General features: G+C 43.6%; 1 protein-coding gene across 1 annotated transcript in view; it reads left to right on the forward strand.

Annotated features, from left to right (window-relative positions):
- LRRC40 (leucine rich repeat containing 40) overlaps positions 1 to 7048 on the forward strand; it is a 28727-nt gene extending 21679 nt beyond the window's left edge. Inside the window, exons 12-15 of the mRNA XM_044300783.1 lie at positions 2067 to 2177; positions 2584 to 2661; positions 3308 to 3493; positions 3788 to 7048. Of these exons, the coding sequence (XP_044156718.1) occupies positions 2067 to 2177; positions 2584 to 2661; positions 3308 to 3493; positions 3788 to 3893 (481 nt within the window). The 3' untranslated portion in view covers positions 3894 to 7048. The remainder of the gene's footprint in view (positions 1 to 2066; positions 2178 to 2583; positions 2662 to 3307; positions 3494 to 3787) is intronic.
- The last annotated feature ends 13727 nt before the right edge of the window (positions 7049 to 20775 follow it).

Raw genomic sequence — 20775 nt, forward strand, 5'->3', positions numbered from 1 at the left:
CTGATCAGGCAAACTGTATGCAAACGGATGTCATTTTTTCTGACTGATCAGGCATTTTTCAGACTGATCAGGATCCTGATCAGTCAGAAAAATGCCTGATCAGTCAGAAAAATGCATTGCAATACCGGATCCGTTTTTCCGGTGTCATCAGGCAAAACGGATCCGTTTTTTTTTTTTTTTTTTCATTTTTAAAGGTCTGCGCATGCGCAGACCGGAAGGACGGATCCGGCATTCCGGTATTTTGAATGCCGGATCCGGCACTAATACATTCCTATGGAAAAAAATGCCGGATCCGGCATTCAGGCAAGTCTTCAGTTTTTTTCGCCGGAGATAAAACCGTAGCATGCTACGGTTTTCTCTTTTGCCTGATCAGTCAAAACGACTGAACTGAAGACATCCTGATGCAAACTGAACGGATTACTCTCCATTCAGAATGCATGGGGATATGCCTGATCAGTTCTTTTCCGGTATAGAGCCCCTGTGACGGAACTCTATGCCGGAAAAGAAAAACGCAAGTGTGAAAGTACCCTTAGTGATAGCCTTTGTCAAGCATAGGTCCAGACATTATGAAATAACTAGAGGGATATGTGGGGCACTGTACACGGATTTAATATTGCTTACTAGTTGGTCTGGGCGCCGCTCCGTTCGCCCGGTGTGCCCCCCTGCATTTTTCCCGGCTGATATGCTAATGAATAGCATCGGTACCGGGAGGAAGAGACTGCCCTGTTTCCCAATGCACGTCTCCTCCTCTCTGGCTGTAGTGCGGTCCAATCACAGCGGAGAGCGTCACAGCCTGGGTGAAGAAAAAAACTCCCCTTCTCCGCTGTGATTGGACCACGCTACAGCCAGAGAGGAGACGTACATTGGGAAATAGGGCAGTCTCCTCCCTGTACCGAAGCTATTCGTTAGTATACCAGCCGGGAAAACTGCAGGGGGGCACAGCGGGAAAACGGAGCGGCGCCCAGACAGTAAGCAATATTAAATCCGTGCACAGGGCCCTACATAACCTGCTAGTTATTTCATAATTTCTGGACCCGTGAAAGGTCCTCTTTAACTGGACCATTAAGATACTGCAGCCTACATCTAAAATACGGCGAGTTTTAGAAGTGCATCTAAATGTCATAACCTTTACTTGATATCCTTTTTTTATACTTCTTCATATGGATGAATGCCTGCCAGTTTGGCCTCATGCACACGGCCATTGCAATCCGCGGATCCGCAAAAAAACTGAAGCCGCCCATGTTGCCTTCTGCAATTTGCGGAACGGGCGCCGGCAATATAAATGCCTATTCTTGTACGCAAAGCACGGACAAGAATATGACATGTTATATTTTTTTTGCGGGGCCGCGTAACGGAGCCACGGATGCGGACAGCACACAGAGTGCTGTCCGCATCTTTTGCGGCCTGATTGAAGTGAATAGGTCCGCATCCGAGCCGCCAAAACGGCGGCTCGGATGCGGACCCAACTAACGGTTGTGTGCATGAGGCCTTTCTCAGATGTTCCTGTGATTTCTTAGAGGCTTCCATATGCTGCCTATTATAGATGAATGCTGTACATAAACCTCAGCAGTAAGAATTGGTAAAATACAAGAAATCAAATCCAAATGATTTTCTAAAATCTTTAGAAGCGCTGGGGGAAGCAACAGATAATTTCACAGCAATTTCAGAGTCAAGAGCCACCTTGTCAAGAGTCCTTGACATGAATTTTAAAACCTTCCCACTTAGTGTAAAGAGATTTGAGTTTTCTCCCGGGTGTCTTTACCCAGCAGGGAAGGTTTACAGGCTGCGTTTGGAACCATTTTCTTCCATGTTTATACTGAGTTTCTACATATTGTTTCTATATTTTTATATAGTAAATATTTTTTTTTTTTTTTTTTTTCCTGCAAGGTTGTGCCTTTCATTGAAATAAATGGAAACTCTTTTATAAGGAGGATTGTGCATGGGGCATTATGGGCTGTTACGTGACCCCCAAAAATGCATATGTTCAAGATTAGAAGGGAAAAGTAAGGGATGGCGTTCAGATTATGGATGAACCACAAAATATAATATTTGCGTTTTATTTACAGGATTGTAGAACTGAAAGATTCAGTGTGCGACGTTAATCTCGGCTTCAATAAAATCCCAACAATTTCACTAAATTTGTGCATGCTACACAAACTAAAGCACCTAGATATGAGGTAAGCACTGTAATATATTTTAAGATTTTCCTTCTGATTTTAAAATAACTATTGCAGCCTCACTTGCCCATTGGCTCTCTGTGCTATTCATTTGAACGGGGCTGGGCTGCAATACCAAATACAGCCTGTGGACCAGAGTGGCACTGTATCTGGGGAAATTAGATTATGGCAGATGTGCAAAGACATCACTTCCTAGATTGCAAATCACCAGGACAGACACTGTGCTGACATTGAGCCGGATGGAAATGCTTGAACATTGCTGCTCTGGAGTATGCAGAACTGATTGTAGTAAATAATAGGTAGCGGATATAAATCTGACCAAAGGTTGACATCTTGAGTCTTGACATTCATGCAGACATGTTGTCATGTGGTGGTGAAGCATGTTTGTTTTTTCTTTTTAATGCAGGAACAACTTACTTGGGTCTCTCCCTGATGAGCTGGAGGCGCTGACTCAGCTGCAATCGATCATCCTTTCTTTTAACAGGTTGTAACTCTCGTCTCCAGTTTACCAGTGTTCTACCATCGATGGAACATTTTACTGTGCTTTGCATTTAGCTCTGTAGGGGGAAGGGTTCTTATTTTAACTGCAAAAGATGGGACCCAAAAAGGATCCCATATGTTCTGTATTATCAGGATAAGGCCTCGTTCATGTACAGCCATGATGTCTGTGCGTTTTAGCCTCTGTATTACAGCCAAAAATCCTGACAGCTCATCTAATGATCCAAACTTAAAGCACATTGATACCTGTGATGCTGTTAGTTTGGGTCATAGACTTGCAGTCGGGCCAGGATTTGCAAATGTAGTACAGATGCTAAAATGCACCCACCTTACGGCAGTTTGTACTGAAAGAAAACCATGGCCTCAAGCTAATTACTTTTACCCTTTGGGGAAGTTCATAGGGATCAATGTACATTATCTTGTGTGTGTGTGTGTATATGTAATGAGAGATGAGAAAATATATAATTTTTTTTTTTTTTGGATCGCTAATTGACCAAACCATCCTTCTGTGGCTATGGTTCCCAGGACAGGATCTAAAGAAAGAAACCTTTTAATCAAAATTGCATATACTTACCACTAAAGATATGGCAGAATTTTTATCATGCTTTCTAATGTTTTGTTTTTTTTGCCAGATTTAAAACCTTCCCTGATGTTCTGTACCGGATCCCCACACTGGAGACTATACTCATTAGCACCAATCAGATTGGATCCATCGATCCTCTGCAATTAATTAAGCTTACCAAACTCTCCACCTTGGACCTCCAGAATAATGACCTCCTGCAAATTCCTCCAGCCCTGGGAAACTGTGAAAATCTAAGGTGAGAAATGGGGTCAAAATTGGGGACTCCACCTTTTACATTATTACCTCCATGTACATTAATAGGCCATATAGAAAGGGATGTCCAAATCGGCAATTTTTTTTTTTTTTTTTTTTTTTTTTATGTATAAAATGCAAAATGTTCTTTGCTTTCCTTTATGCCTAATGCACATGACATTGCACATTCCTATAATAGGGCCTGCCGAAAATGCCAGGATCTTCAGTTTGCAAACTGCAAAACGGATATGGTTGTGTGCATGAGGCTTTAAAAATGTTTTTTTTTTTTTGTCTACAGATCTCTGAGCCTGGAAGGAAACCCTTTCAGAAACCCCCGAGCTGCTATTTTAGCCAAAGGGACGGCAGCTGTTCTTGAATATCTACGGAGTCGCATCCCCACCTGATCGATGGAAAATAGGGGCTTTTAGGACTGTCCGTGTGACAACATGCTTAGCTGGAAGTGATTGTTCTGACCTTCACAAGTTTTACTGCCATATATCATCTTCATACTGTGAGTAGAGGTTAGTGGAGGGGGACAGGCCTCTTCTGCCCAACATATATAAATTAAATTTACTCCAGTTTTCTGAAATCTATGCCAGGCCACTAAGGGGCAGTATTTACAATATGGCCCCTTATATTTATTTTTCTCCCTGTACTTTGATATTATACCTACCCAGTAATTTCTCTGCCTAAAATATTTTACAAATGTCTGCTCTTTCGCGTAATAATTTTTCATGACTCCATTTAGTCGCTCCTCTCTGCTTAATTCAATTTAAAGAGCATCTGCCAGCAGATTTGTACCTATGACACCGGCTGACCTGTTACATGTGCACTTTGCAGCTGAAGGCATCTGTGTTGGTCCCATGTTCATATGTGCCCGCATTGCTGAGACAAATGTATGTTTTATTATATACAAATGAGCCTCTTGGAGCAACGGGGGCGTTACTATTACACCTGGAGGCTCTGCTCTCTCTGCAACTGCCGTTTCCTTTGCACTTTGACAGGGTCAGGCACCGAAAACCTCATCACACCCGAACCTGTCATGCAAAGGGCTTGGCAGTTGCAGAGAAAGTGTACATGCAACAGGTCAGCCAGTTTCATAGGAAAAAAATCTGCCGACAGATGCCCTTTAAGGGATACTCCACTTTTATTCATCACGTCATGTTATTAATTTACACGTAATATTGGCTAACTTTTGTTGTCAACTTGAGGAAAATCTTTATTTTTATTTTTATTCCACATCATGAGCTGCATCACAGCTCAGCTTGGTGCAGAGACCTGATCAGATCTCTCTGTACTGCATTGTGGAAGAATGCAACAGAGAGAGAACTCAGTACAGATACTAAACCAGCAGGGGCTGCTGGTAAACCTGAGACCAAACTTAAAAGGAAAACCAAAAGAATTGTGATTGCAGCTTCGGTTATGAATGGCGTTATATGGCATGTTATGACTCAAGATCCACCCAAGTCAGCTGATAGTCAGCATGTGAATGAAGTGCTGCTGTACAGACATTTTTATCCTTCCAACATCCAATGTGACATTTTCAGCTTTTGGCTGGCGTTCTTCTTTAAGATGGAGCACAAAGGAAAACTTAGAAATAAGAACATTGAGCACTTGTGTAATAAAAGAATTCTCACTTTCTATAAATGCAACGATGAACATCGTTTTGGTTTTCAGTCCAAAATTCTATTCTGATTTTAGAATTTACCTTTATAGCAGTCGGAACTCCATTTTCCTTTAATCTGCTCTATAAACATGATATGAACACATTTTGCCTGCTGCTGCCACTAGGGGGCGCTTACTTCATGCAAATTTATTTAGCTCTCACTGAATTCAATAATAATTTCTATGCAGTGAGCTCCCCCTAGTGGTGACACTTCACCGGGAACACACACCTATATACTGTCATACAGAGGATTCAGAAGTTGTATTCTCGCAAATGTTTGTTTTGCTGTCAATGTGGCTGCCTAACCCGAGTGTGTATAATTTTTTTTTTTTTTTTTTTGTAATGCAACATTTTCTATGGAAAAAGTGCAAATATGTGTGAACTAGAGGAAATGGACATCTCGCTGCTCTGTGTTCAGCCAAGCATGTGACACTAAATGTTTATCAGTAAAACCTATTGCCTATTGGACATCTATGGCACATTGCTGAAGTTTTTAAAGAGGTATTCCGACAGCAGGGGATGGCATAAGTGTAACTTGCTGATCTGCGGCGTCTGACTTCCAGGAACCCCACAGTCAGGTACATAAAGGGGCTGCCTGGGAGCAGTGGCACTATGCAAGGACAAAATTTAACAGCAGGGCAGAAATGTCTTTCATGGTTTCCCTTTTTAGGTGTTTTATTTCTTCCAAAACTTTTTTTTGGTTGTTGTTTTTGAGAGGGGGTGGAGGAGAGCCAAAGAAAAACAGTGGTGAGATGTTATAAATTGCTTTACAAACAATTTTTGTACTGCCGTTCTTGGTGTTCGTCTTTAGGCTTTTTTTTTCCCAAGCTGCAGCATGCTCTTGGTATGGCATTTTTCAGACTTGATCATGAGGGTGACGGGAGTCTGTCCCCCACATATCTGAAATTGATGACCTATCCCGAAGAACTGCACAGAGAGTTGTTCAGTTTGAGCTACACAAGAAGCAATGGCAGAATTATGTGACAACCTGCACTTACCCTTTCAACCTGTTCCTTGTGGACTTGCATAGAAAATCACGGAGAAAATTCAGCAGTTTTCACATTGGCCACTAGATGTCACCGCAGTAGTCAGATCTTGTTGTACAACCTGCTGTGAAGAAATATCTCGAACTGACAATGATTTTGATGTATTGCACTAAAACGAAAGAATCTATTCAGCCACGACTTGTACAATAATCTGACATTTTATTTTGTACAATACTTTTTTTTTTTCTATACGTTATTGAAAACACTTGAATACTGAAAAAGTTAGAACTTCAAAGCCTTAAAAATGGGCCCCTGCTGTACATGGCACAGCGTTGATCTAGTCCCTGTATTTGGTTGTATATACAGAAAGCATCTCCAAAAGTTTGTGCCCCCTCCATCTACAAAGTCCCCAATTCAGTCATTTCTAGCATATATTTTTCAGCTAGAAGTATACATGTTGCCATGTGCAAAAGAACCAAACAAGAAAATTTATTGCACAGAATCAATAAAGTGTAAAATATAAATATATATATATATCCCCCTCTGCAGGTACAGGAAAAGCAGCGGTCAAGTTCAGTAAATTTTCCATACTTCAAAAACGTGTAATACATTCACAGGTTATTGGAGGGAAGCGGTGAGGACACGCCACCGCTTTATCTACATCCACATAATGAAAAGTACATTGGTCTTTATTATAACAGAGAATTTTTTTTAAACGCTTACAAAATGACAAATCTTCATATTTAACCCTAAATCACAACTTTTTGTTAAAAAAAAACTTTTTTTGTACCTGCATCAATTTTAAGCATTCTGTACACACTTTCTAAGCACAATTTCTAGATATATAATTTTTTTTTTATGCATATGAAAGCTTGACTTTCAATATTAAATAAATCCCATTCCAGTCTGCAGTTACTCCCTGGTAGAATTTTTGAAATTTTTTTTTTTTCTTTAATATATTTTTTATAAAAACAAACAAACACATCATTTGTTGTAATTTATGATTTAAAAGACTTCATTATTTTAAGAGGATTAAACGAAATCTCGGTAGACCTGCTGACAAAGCACCTTTACCGCCCATATGGTCACAACGGAGCCGACGACTAATACCAGATCGGTACTTCAAGGAACGGCTGAAGGGTTTTCATGGGGGATCTGAAACCTACACCCTATACATAGGCTTTGAGGTTTACTATAGTCTATTCTCATCCAGCAGTTGCCGTTACACCTAGAGGCTCTGCTTGCTTTGCACCTACTGTGCCCTCTGCAATCTGACAGGGGCAGGCTTTGAAAACATAATCACACCTAGCTCTGTCAATCAGACTGCAGAGGGCGTTGCAGTTGCTGAGGAAACAGCCTCTAGGTGTAATGGTAACGCCCCCGTTGCTCCTAGAGGCCATTTTTCATATATTAAAACTTAATTTTTCTCAGCAATGCGGGCACATATGAACATGGGACCAACACAGACGCCTTCAGCTGCCAAGCGCACATGTAACAGGTCAGCCGGTGTCATAGGTACAAAACTGATTACAGATGCCCTTTAAGATGACCATACACTTTAGATACCTGCCGGATGAACACTTGCTTGAACAACGTTAATGCCTCTCGACCCACCTATACATATGCAAGCTCCAACAGGTCTGACCATGCTTCCCTTCCACCCCAACATCTTACATCGGGTGAGAATCAAAGGGCCCCTTTACATGTCAACATTCATCTAATGTTTGAGGGCACCTTTACGTTCTTCCTTCTTCTTTTATTCTCTGCAGGATCAGACTACATAGGATTTGGTTGTAGTCTGTCACCATGGAGACACAGGTCTCCACAGGAGCTGTATACACAGTAAAAAAAAAAAAAGTACTTTTTGTTTTGTATTTTACATGCATTGAACCAATATAAATGGTTGCAAATACTCTTAATCCATAGACGTGCACCCATTTTCTCTAATTTACCTGCTTGGGTCTGGCTGTGTCCCTGTAAATTGGCACAGGACTGCACATGCATCTGTATCAGTTTTTATTAGCCCCTTGAGTCACTGAAAATAATTGAGTCTGTGTTTCCATGAGTATATCTGGTCATCCGTGCCATCTCCACTAGCTTCATCAACCCTTCTTGTTCTAATTAATGATGCTGGGATTCACAGTGCATGTTCATCACCCGATGTGACCTGGTACGGTAGGTGGCAGCTCTAAGTGCCTCTGCATTGGTTGGTCTGGCTTTTCTAAGCAGTGGATGGGAGCACTAATTAACTGTCTGCTCTGCAGGCGTCTTTAGGTGAATTATATTCATCTGCAGTTGCCTCATTCAGACCTTCTGTGTCCTTTTTGATACAATGCCTTTCAAACTGGGCACTAGTCCACAGTCAAAGTATGTACTGGTAGAAGATAAGTTGCATACGAATAATGAAAGGTCACTTTAATTTGGGAGTTTTTTTTCGAATCTTGGAAGATATACAATAGGCCATAGAAAAAGTCACTTTGTAATTAGATTACTTATGATGTACTGCTTTACATCCTGTATTATACTCCAGAGCTGCACTCCCTATTCTGCTGGTGGAGTCACTGTCTACACACATTACATATACTGTACTGATCCTGAGTTACATCCTGTATTATACTCCAGAGCTGCACTCACTATTCTGCTGGTGTAGTCACTGTGTACATACATTACATGACTTATTCTGTACTGATCCTGGGTTACATCCTGTATTATACTCCAGAGCTGCACTCACGATTCTGCCAGTGAAGTCACAGACTCATAATTCTTCTGGATCATATTGGGAACATTCAACAAGCTTGTCGTCAGATGCCATAACTGCAAGCATGCAAACACTGAAAAAGCAGGGGTTACTGGGAGCGGGTAATGCAGCATCTTGAAAGTTTGCATATGAGGCTCTAGATGACTAAGGTGGATTCGTATGTACCGAATATTTTATGTCCCTGACAAATATGCTGCAAAAGTCACGTCTTGCATGAGGATTTGGATGAAGATTTTCTGAAATGTAAAGGGTGTAATTTATGGCAAATCTGAATCAAAATCTACACGTTAAACATGCACATGTCAACAATCCTAGTTCTGCTGATTTCCAGCAACAGCGGATGCTTTGTATGGGGTTAGTGGCGGCATAGAATGCTGGGGAAGGGGAATGTTCCAGCTTAGGGTGCCTTCACACTTGCGGCAGAGGAATCCGTCAGGCAGTTCAGTCGCCGGAACTGCCTGCCGTATCCGTCAAAACGTATGCCAACTGATGGCATTTTAAGACCGATCAGGATCCTGATCCGTCTTTCCGGTGTCATCCGGAATCTGAGGACCCCATGATGTTGTTGACTGAGCACCGCTGATGTAACCAATTATTGAGATGTGCTACATTATAAAGGTAACTATGTGTGGCAAACTCCTAAATGAATGACTACACTTATATGAAGGTCTAATGCAGGGAAAATAAACCCTGGTTGGCATTGTAATCCAGATTCAATGACCATTCAGTGGTCTCCATAACAATTTGTGCGAGATGGAGATGACACAGCAAAAGAGGGGAAAATCTAACTACAGATTGTCGTCTTATGATATTGTTACTACGGTAACCGCTGCAGAGACCCGGTGGAATGTGCAAAGCAGGCAATGCAATTTCAATGTTAATCTTGGTTGTTTAAGAAACAATACCTTCCATTAGAATAGATGATCTGTCAGGGACGGGCGGCAGAGGAATGTCGGACGTCGCCTCCTCGCTGTATACCCCATCATGTCACTTACAACATTCTCTGTATTATAGAAAATATATCGAGCAAAATAAGCGATATCCTTGGGAACACATTTTCCCTACTGTTTTGCTGAGGTCCATTTTTTGGGGAAGATGCATCAGGACCCCAGGTAGGTAGTAAATGGGGCCGGGCATCACTCCACCTCTCAACAAAGTGCTACAGATTATATGTACAGGGTGAGCCAAAAGTCCCAGGACACCCTTTCATTTAATAAAACGAAAGGAAAAATAAAAAAATCCAGATATTCCAGCAAGTAATGGTTCAGGGGGCTTAGCAGAAAAGATATGTCCAGAACAGGGCTGCCATTTTGAAAGGCACCATATTGGATCAAGGAGAACTTTTTTCAATGGGAAGAGGGGTCCTGTAGAATATTTAAAAAAAAGACCAGAATTTTTGCAGAAATTGCCACAATCCGATTTGCAGAAAGTTCCAAACGTCAAAGTTCTGTGTTCAGCACCAGGGACAACACATTGAGCATTTCAAAGAGCTGTTCATCACAGGGGACATTCCGGGTTGTTGCAACTTTCTGTGTGCAGTCGTTGTGCACATGAATTACTTTACTTATCCTATACTGATCCAGAGTTACATCCTGTATTATACTCTAGAGCTGCACTCCCTATTCTGCTTTGCAGTTACATTGCATTATGTTATCTGTACAGAACTTCATAATTCCTTTGACTCAAAAGTAAATGCAGCTCTGGAGTATAATACAGAATGTAACTCAGGATCAGTACAGGATAAGGCCGAATGCACACGGCCGTGGAACCGCGGCTTGGATCCCTGCCGAGAGCAGGAGCGCACGGCGTCATTGGTTGCTATGACGCCGTGCACTCCCTGCTGCCACCACAGTACAGTAATACACTGGTATAGATCATACCAGTGTATTACTGTATTGCGGCGGCAGCAGGGAGCGCACGGCGTCATAGCAACCAGCTACCAGGAGCTCTCGGCAGGGATCCAGGCCGCGGTTCCATGGCCCGCACGCGGCCGTGTGCATTCGGCCTAAGTAATGTATGTACACAGTGACTGCACCAGCAGAATAGTGAGTGCAGCTCTGGAGTATAATACAGGATGTAACTCTGCATCAGGACAGGATAAGTAATGTATGTACACAGTGACTCCACCAGCAGAATAGTGAGTGCAGCTCTGGAGTATAATACAGGATGTAACTCAGGATCAGTACAGGATAAGTAATGTAATGTATGTACACAGTGACTGCACCAGCAGAATAGTGAGTGGAGCTCTGGAGTATAATGCAGGATATAACTCGGGATCAGGACAGGATAAGTAATGTATGTACACAGTGACTCCACCAGCAGAATAGTGAGTGCAGCTCTGGAGTATAATACAGGATGTAACTCAGGATCAGTACAGGATAAGTAATGTATGTACACAGTGACTCCACCAGCAGAATAGTGAGTGCAGCTCTGGAGTATAATACAGGATGTAACTCAGGATCAGTACAGGATAAGTAATGTATGTACACAGTGACTCCACCAGCAGAATAGTGAGTGCAGCTCTGGAGTATAATACAGGATGTAACTCAGGATCAGTACAAGATTTAGTAATAAATTTACAAAGTTCACTGAACCGTATTGAAAACCCCCATTCTCTTAGATGACTTCCCTGTTTACCAACCTTAGAAAAGCATATTTAAAGGAGCTGTGATTGGACAACTCAACATCATGAACTGATGTTCATAATGTGTTATCTGAAAAGTTGTGCTTTCACTATGTTTCCAAACCTACCTCCACCAGATTTTGATACTACCATTAAGTAGGGGGTGAATATATCTGCAATTACAGCACTTTGTAAATTAGGGCATTGTGGAGAACAATGGGGTTAAAAAAAAACTGAAGATAGACCTGCGCATTAGATGCATTTTGGCTAAGCCCACTGATTTCAGCAGGACAGGCTCTCTAGCTAATGTGTATGGGGGTCACTAACATCATTAATTGAACCATTGTTTGGGTTCGGTGTGTTGCCTTTTCCTATTGTCTGTATTAGGCCTGAAGGAGACTCCTGTTTGTCCTTCCTTTTGGAGGAACAGGTACATTAGTACCAGGGTCCTATAGGGCTAGATAGGATTCTAGGTATTCCTACGTATGAACTCACCTACATTTGGGGTCTGTTCATACTAGTAGTCAGTCAGGATTTTGGTTAGGGTTTTCACTAGGAGGTGTCCATCATACTTCCCTAGTTCTCAGGACCGATTCCCTGTTTCACCCTTCCGTCCTATGCTCAGTGTGGCGTTTCCCTCCCACACTGAAGCGTGACACTTTAGTTGGCTAAATTTAGGCTTTTTTGACGTTTGGTATTTGTGTTCCTCCCTGTAGAAACCCTCTTTTGAAGGATAATTGGAAAGTTCTTACTTTATGGTCACTATTTCCCAGGTGTCCCCCATCCTGCACGTCTGTTGTTCTGTCAGGTCTATTGGTTAATACTAAGTCCAGTATGGCCGTCTCTCTAGTCGGGTCCTGAACCAGTTGGGAGAGGTAATTGTCTTTGGTTATTGGCAAGAACCTGTTTCCTTTATGAGATGTTCAGATTTCAGTTTCCCAGTCTATATCTGGGTATTTGAAGTCCCCCATAATCACCACCTCATTATGATTTGCCGCCTCGTCTATCTCGTTTTAGTAGCAGATTTTCTGTGGACTCTGGTATATTAGGTGGTTTATAGTAAACTCCTATTAGTAAGTTAACATTGTTTTTGCCTCCATGTATTTCTACCCACAGTGACTCCACATGTTCATGTCCCTCACTTATATCTCCTCGGACTGTGGACTTTAGACAGGACTTTACATAAAGGAAGACCGCTCCCCCTCTCCGGTTTTGGCAATCCTTTCTAAGCAGACTGTAACCTTGTACATTAACTGCCCAGTCATAGCTATCCTCCAGCCATGTCTCAGTTATTCCCACTGTCATAGCCATCATCCAGCCATGTCGCAGTTATTCCCACTGTCATAGCTATCCTCCAGCCATGTCTTAGTTATTCCCACTATTGTCATAGTCCTCCTCACACATCCAGTTCCCCAGTTTTATTAGTCAGGCTTCTGGCATTAGTATACATACATCTGAGAGGTTTATGTATATTTTTTACCCTACACCTTTCCTTCTGAACTGTTCTAGTCCCTCCTTCCATTCCTCCCCAGTCCCACTACCTTGCCCCCGGTCTCTATCTGCACTATCTACCCCTCCTATAATGTAATTACATTACATCCTATAATGTAATTACCCCCCCCCCCCCCAGTACCTAGTTTAAACACTCCTCCAACCTTCTAGCCATCTTTCTCCCAACACAGCTGCCCCTTCCCCATTGAGGTGCAGCCCGTCCCTACAATAGAGCCTGTAGCCGATAGAGAAGTCGGCCCAGTTCTCCAGGAACCCAAACCGCTACTTCCTACACCAGTTCTTGAGCCCCTTGTTCCCCTTCCTAATCTCCCGCTGCCTTTCTTGTGTGGCTCGTGGTAGAGGCAGTATTTTGGAAAATACTACCTTTGAGGTCCTTGCCCTAAGCTTGTGACCTAAATCCCTGAAATCATTTTTAAGGACTCTCCACCTACCTCTAACTTTGTCATTGGTTCCGATATGGACCATGACCGCTGGATCTTCTCCAGCCCCTCCCAGTAATCTGTCAGCCCGCGATGTTTCGACCTCGAGCGCCAGGAAGACAGCACACTGTTCGACGATCACGGTCTTTGTGACAGATCGCCCTTTCTTTACCCCTAATAATAGTCTCCCACTACCAGCACCTTTCTGGCCTGCCCTGCTCTCCTGGTCCCCTGTTTACTGGAGCTGACATTACCCTGACTCGCAGAGGAAGGGTCCGGCTGCAGCAGTGCTCTCCCTAAACCGACATCCCCCTCATCTGCCAACCTTGTGACTGATCAGGGATAGCCTCCCTTCACCTTTCCCTCTACCCCTCTTTCTGTTACCCAGCTAGCTACCTCACTTTCCTCAGCCTCCTCGCTACCACCCTCCCCCACATCTACCCCATAGAGCGCTTGCTCAGTGAGCAGCAAACTCTTGTCAACGCTTCTTAGTGTTGAAACTTGCCCGGTTAGATACTCGATGAGCGATTCCAAACGGGCAATTTGCTCACATTGTAAACAAAGATATGCACCTCGAACGGCTGTTCCAGGACTTCAGAAATCAGAGAAGATGTGCACTGGACGGCACTGTCAGTAATGGAACATATACTAAATGGGGATTATGCAAGAAAAGAGAAAAAATACAATACAGTGCAGTAATAAGAATCTAACTTACTGTAGTCCCCTCTAAAGTCCCTGAATCTCAAGTCACGTAATCTAACGTCGCACACTTAATACAAACGCACACTGGGAATCAAACACGCGAACGCTCACAAACTCGCGTTGTTTGTCTGCAGCTCTCAAACCAGACTGCTTTTTTTCTTTCTTTCTCCTCTGGATTCATAGGGAAAAACTTGCAGGTGAAGTAATGATGAGATAAAAGCCTATAAACAGCACCACAAGGTTTTTCAATATAATAATATATCAAACTTTATCTTATACTGGATTAAAACACATTTAAGAACAAGCAGCAAATCGCATAGGATTAGAGCATGGATGTCAAACTCATGGCCCTCCAGATGTTGCAAAACTACAACTCCCATCATTCCCTGATAGCTGTAGTTTGCCCAGGCATGATGGGAGTTGTAGTTTTGCAACAGCTGGAGGGCCACGAGTTTGACATCCCTGGATTAGAGGGTCCCAAACAATTATCCGAAAAATATGATGGCTACAATATAGTAACATTAGTAGTAGAAAGAGTATATGTGTTAATTTTGTTAATTCATGATAGGCTAGAGCAATATATAAGATAATAAGTAACTCAGAATTAATATTCAAAAAGTAGATCCCTTTCACCAGCAAATCAAAGAAAAAAAACTGTATCACATAGCCATACAGACCAAATAAATCCCCCCTTGAAAGAAATATGTGTCGGGTGTGAGGTCCCATTCATTTGGTCAGTATGGCTATGTGATGTACATTTTTTTTTTTTTTTTTTATTATTATTATTTGCTGGTAATAAGAATTTTGTTTTTGAATATTAATTCTGAGTTACTTATTATCGTATATATTACTCAAGCCTATCATGAATTGACTCTTTCTACTACTATGTACTATATTGTAGCCATAATCTTTTTCGGATAATTGTTTACTATTGATATGACCAGTTTTTTTAATTTAGTTTTGTATTGATCATGGGATTCTCTAATCCTGTGTGATTTGCTGCCTGTTCTTAAGTATGTTTAAATCCAGCATTAAACAAAGTTTGATATTTTATTATATTGAAAAACCTTGTGCTGGTGTTTTTAGGAGACTATTCCTGAGAATGTTTTTCCACTAGGTATATACTTTCATTAGACCAGGTTTTTTGAGATCACGCAGGATAAACACAGGTAAATCGCAATAGCCACTATCAAACATCTTTGCTGGTCACCAGGGAACCTAAAGCTCAGGCACCCTACTGCTAGAGAGGGTGTTTTAAATACCCAGGGATACCAGAAGCATCAGACGGAAGCATGGAGGCAGCAGCATAGGGAGGACATTGGCGACCAGGACACCAGATGGCAGGGTAAGTTGCACAAAGTTTGCGCCCACAGAGGACAGTGGACACAGACTGCAGACCTAACAACAAGAATATAACTAGTATAATACCGCCTCCTCTGTACAAGAATATAACTACTATAATATTGCTCCTATGTACAAGAATATAACTGCTATAATACTGCTCCTATGTACAAGAATATAACTACTATAATACTTCTCCTATGTACAAGAATATAACTACTATAATACTGCTCCTATGTACAAGAATATAACTACTATAATACTGCTCCTATGTACAAGAATATAACTACTATAATACTGCTCCTATGTACAAGAATATAACTACTATGAAGCTGAATGGCAGCAGCTTCCTGAGCTCCTCACTCACACCGGTGATTTAACCCCTTTATAAGCTATAAAAGCGCACACTAATGGGGAAAGCTGGCAAAGACCGACCCAAGGATCATCTGGAACTAACTCCTGCCCGCTCCAAGCAGCCAGATATGGAGCAATATCTTAAAAAACAAGCGAAATCGCGCCCTGCCGAGATCTCCAAGATGGCGCCGCGCGCGCCACAGCCATCAGACGCTGAAGACCCGTCAGAGGCGGGAAGCGCATCGGAGGCATCGGTTTGCAGACTCCCTCGGAGACGCTCGAATCTGTCTAAAGAAGTCCTTAAGGAATTGCTGGAATCCGCTTTGGCTCCTCTGAAGAAGGACCTGGAGGACATTAAGGACGATCTTCGTGGCCTAGGCCATAGAGTCATGGCGCTTGAAACCGCGCAGGACGCTATCCTTCAGCATGAGGGGAAAACCTGCCAGGCCCTACATACCCACCGGGACCTGATTAACGACGCTCTCCTCAGAATCGAGGACCAGGAAAACCGGAGTAGGCGCCGGAATCTACGAATCAGAGGCCTACCTGAATCTATCGCAGCAGAGGCCCTCCGCACAGTAGCTTCTGAACTTTTCTCCCAACTACTAGGCCCAGACCGGGCGGCTGCAGTGGTGGTGGAGCGCATCCACCGCGCATTACGCCCGAGACCGAAGCCCTCGGACCCGCCGCGCGACGTGATATGCGGCCTACTCAGCTTCGTGGACACAGCGGACCTATTACGGGCAAGCAGAGAAGCAGAGGACTTGAGGTATGAGGACGCCCCTCTCTTGTTCTTTCAAGACCTAGCGCCCACTACGCTGGCAAAGCGGCGTATCCTCCGACCGTTGTTGGAAGCCCTAAAACTGTCTGCCACGCCATTTAGGTGGTTATACCCGTTCGGCCTAGCCATACTGAAAAATGGGAAGCAGCTTACAGTTCGCACGCCGGCTGACCTGAAATCCATCTGGGGCCCGCTCGGCCTGTCCCCTATTGAAGTGCCTTCCTGGATGCCTGCGGACCAGGGGGACCCCTTGCCGGTTCCACCGAGAGTTGATGCCTGGGTTGATGTCTCCCCAGGGAAAGCTGAAAGAGCTAGAAGGGTCCGGCATAATACCTGAAAGTAGCAGTTACTAAGCTTTTACCACGTTTGAAGGGATTAACCCTTCCTGCATTGCACAGTCGCTGTACCTGTGCTTTAGGCCAGCGGGCCTTGTGTGCCCATATCTCCGAGTTCTGCATATCCACATAAGTGGAGAGGCCTGTACCTGTGTGTTGAGTTCTACACCCCTTGTGGTTTCAGGGGCACTGGTTAGTAAAAGAACAATCTCTATCGTTCCTGCGGACTGCTGTACTTACCAGTTTATGTCCTGTTGTCCTGGTCGGGACTTTTTTCTCCTGCATCGCTATTCCGCCCCAGATAGTTCAGTTGTGGGGTTTCACCGGTTCTTCATCATGTGATGTTAATCCCCCCTCTGAAAGCCTCTCAGTGGCTCTCAGCTGTCCCATGGGAGGCCCCCCCTGACGGATCCCGGCTTGGCGTCGTTATGGAAAAGGGTCCTAATCGCGTCAGGTGTCTCATGGGACTCCTTTTGTGTACCTTAGAATGTTGGTTGCCATCTAACATTCATTTGTTCTTAATATGCCTTTGTATTCTGTTGTTGTCCCTCCCTGTCTCTTTGTATGTCTCTTCCCTTTTGTTCTCCATCCCTGCTCTGTTGGAATCTACCATGTTTTCTCAGAATGTACCCTTCCAAGGTCATATACTTTTCCTCCCGTTTTATGATTGGTCACCATGACTTCCTTTGTTGTATCCTCACTAAATGTCCGGGGTCTGAACGAGCCATGTAAAAGATCTCAAGTATTGTCACTCTTGCAAAAAGATAAAACTTCCATAGCTTACTTTCAGGAAACACACTTTAAAACGGGGAAGATACCGAAGCTGTCATCCGCAAAATTCTCCCAATGGTACCATAGCACTCATTCGTCAGCCAGCAGAGGGGTCAGCATTGCAATACACAAAAGCATTCCATTTACTCAGAAGGCGACCTCTGCAGACTCCGAGGGGCGTTTTTTGTTTGTAAAAGGCCTCATTGCAGATACCCCTGTCACACTGGCGAATGTATATGCCCCCAATAGGGGTCAGGTCCCATGGCTCGTTCAGACCCTTAGACAGTTGAGCTCCTTTACTGAGGGACTGCTGGTACTAGGCGGGGATTTCAATGTAGCCATAGAGCCCTCTTTAGATTCCTCGTCAGGCAGGTCGTCTGTTACCCACAGGCTTCTGAGGCGCCTTAAGGTTTCTTTGAGGAGATTGGGGGTACTTGACATGTGGCGGATATTGCACCCTTCTGGAAGGGATTACTCGTTTTATTCTCATGCAAAGAATTCTTACCACAGGATAGACTATCTTTTCCTTTCAGGTGCCCATGCCCCATTAGTCTCCAGCGCTAGAGTAGGGAGCATTGTACTCTCGGACCATGCCCCAATCTTCCTGACCCTCTCGTTGACCGGCCTCCCAAAGAAGGACTGGACATGGCGACTAAATGACACACTTATACAGGACCCTGATCACGTTTCCAAACTTTCAGCCTCACTGTCTGAGTTTTTTAAGATCAATACATCTGGCCCATCCCCTCCGTCTATCCCCATTGTCTGGGAGACACATAAGGCCGTGATTAGGGGTGAATTGATTGCTCTTGGCTCTTATGTAAAGAAAAAGCGGTCTCAAGCTCAGAACCTGTTAGTGTCCCGTATTGCAGCTCTTGAGCTCACCCACAAACAGTCCCAGGCTTCCCAGGTAGCAGAGGAATTATACAAAGCTAGAAACGACCTTAAAAACCTATTGAATGCAACTTCGGCTAAGTTACTGTTTCGGTCTAAGTTTAGGTCCTATGCCCATGGCGATCAGGGTAATAAGCTGATGTCGGCGCTCTGTAAACAGCAACAGGCAAGTTCCTTTATCCCGGGTATTAGAGATGCGGCGGGTAATGTGCACAAGACGACACCCGAGATAGCAAAGGCGTTTTGCGCCTTCTACTCTAACCTATATAACTTACCATCTCCGAACCAAGCCACTCCGGAGTCCGTAGCTGCTGCAACTGATCAATTCCTTAAAACGCTCGATCTCCCCTCCATAAGCCCCACGCAAGCTTCCCAACTCACCTCTCCAATTACAGACGAAGAGATACTTAAAGTTCTTTCATCCATCCCTTCAGGGAAGAGCCCTGGTCCTGACGGCCTAAACATCTCGTATTATAAAACTTTTAAGGATATACTGCTCCCACATTTTAAATCCCTTTGCAATTATTTACTAAATGGAGGATCTTTGCCACCACAATCCTTAATGGCCCATGTCACCATCCTTCATAAGGAAAATAAAGACCCTCTGGAGTGTGGCAGCTACCGCCCCATTTCCCTATTGAATGTAGATGTTAAGTGGTGGGCGAAGATATTGTCCCAACGCCTTCAGCTACTGCTTCCTGACATAGTACACGGTGAGCAGGTTGGCTTTGTCCCTGGCAGACGGGGCAATGAGAATACAGTCCGTTTGCTGCACTTGATGCCTTGGGCGCAAACTAAGGGGCTGCCGGTAGCATTACTGAGTACCGACGCAGAAAAAGCATTTGACAGGGTGAACTGGTCTTTTATGGCCAAGACATTGTCAAAGTTTGGTATACCAGAACAATTCATCTCTGCCATTTTCTCATTATACCTAGCCCCTTCTGCCAGGGTCAAAGTCAATGGGACCTTATCCCCAACATTCGGCATTTCCAATGGTACGCGTCAGGGGTGTCCACTCTCCCCGGCTCTCTTCGTTTTGGTGATGGAGACTCTGCTGAGTAAAATCCGTCAGTCACCTGGGATTGAGGGAATCACCATTGGGTCTCAAGATCATATTACGGCGGCTTTTGCCGACGATCTGCTGGTGATGACTTCAAACCCTAGGGTATCCTTCCCCAAACTGCTTACCATTTTTGAAGATTTTGGTTTCATCTCCAACTTTAAAATTAATTATTCTAAATCTATGGCTCTTAATGTGTCCTGCCCTGGTAACATAGTGCAGCTTTTAAAAGACTCTACTCCTTTTAAGTGGGCCTCTAAAGAAATACCTTTTTTAGGTATCAAAGTAACTGCGGACCCTAAGGAATTATTTCCCTCTAACTACCTTTCTTTACTTCAAGCTGTTAAAACACAGCTCCATTCCCTAAAAATGCCTTTCATTTCTTGGATTGGGAGGAAGAATTATTTAAAAACCTATATACTCCCTAGGTTCTTGTACCTCCTGCAGACCTTGCCGATTTGGGTACCGCAGTCATATTTCATGGAAGTCCGCCGGATGATGTCCCTCTTTCTTTGGAGAGGCCGGTCCCCGAGGGTGGCCTACGCCATTCTAACCAGGGAAAAAAGGTTTGGAGGGTTTGGGTTGCCCGATGTCCATTTGTACTACAAAGCTAATCTTATGTGCAGAGGCATGGGCCTCCTCTCAGGACATCCTATGACCATTTGCTCACAATTGGAACGGAAGCTACTCACTGACAATGAGAAATTAATTCTGTGGGGTGTCCGCCCATGTTCCCCCACGGCCTCTAAGTTACCTTTACTATGGAGAGGGGTGCTATTCACCTGGTCTATGCTTTACAGTGCAAAGATGCTTAACTTCCCTAGTCCTGAGCTCCCGTTATATCTATTACAACGGCATATTCACCCTGAAATACTTGGGACCACAGGGGTTTGGGCATTGCTTAAGAATCATACGCTGCAAGATGTGGTGTCAGCAGAGGGGAAGCTGGATTGGAAAGGGATCCTTGAATTACCTAGAGTTAAATCAGTAGCTTTCTTGCATCTCCATAGTTTTAAGAGAGACATAGGAATCCTGCAACTACAAACGTCTCATCTAGCCTCCCCCACTTGGTTGGAGCAGAGGC

The sequence above is a fragment of the Bufo gargarizans genome, chromosome 7 (assembly GCF_014858855.1).
Source record: "Bufo gargarizans isolate SCDJY-AF-19 chromosome 7, ASM1485885v1, whole genome shotgun sequence".
Lineage (NCBI taxonomy): Eukaryota > Metazoa > Chordata > Amphibia > Anura > Bufonidae > Bufo > Bufo gargarizans.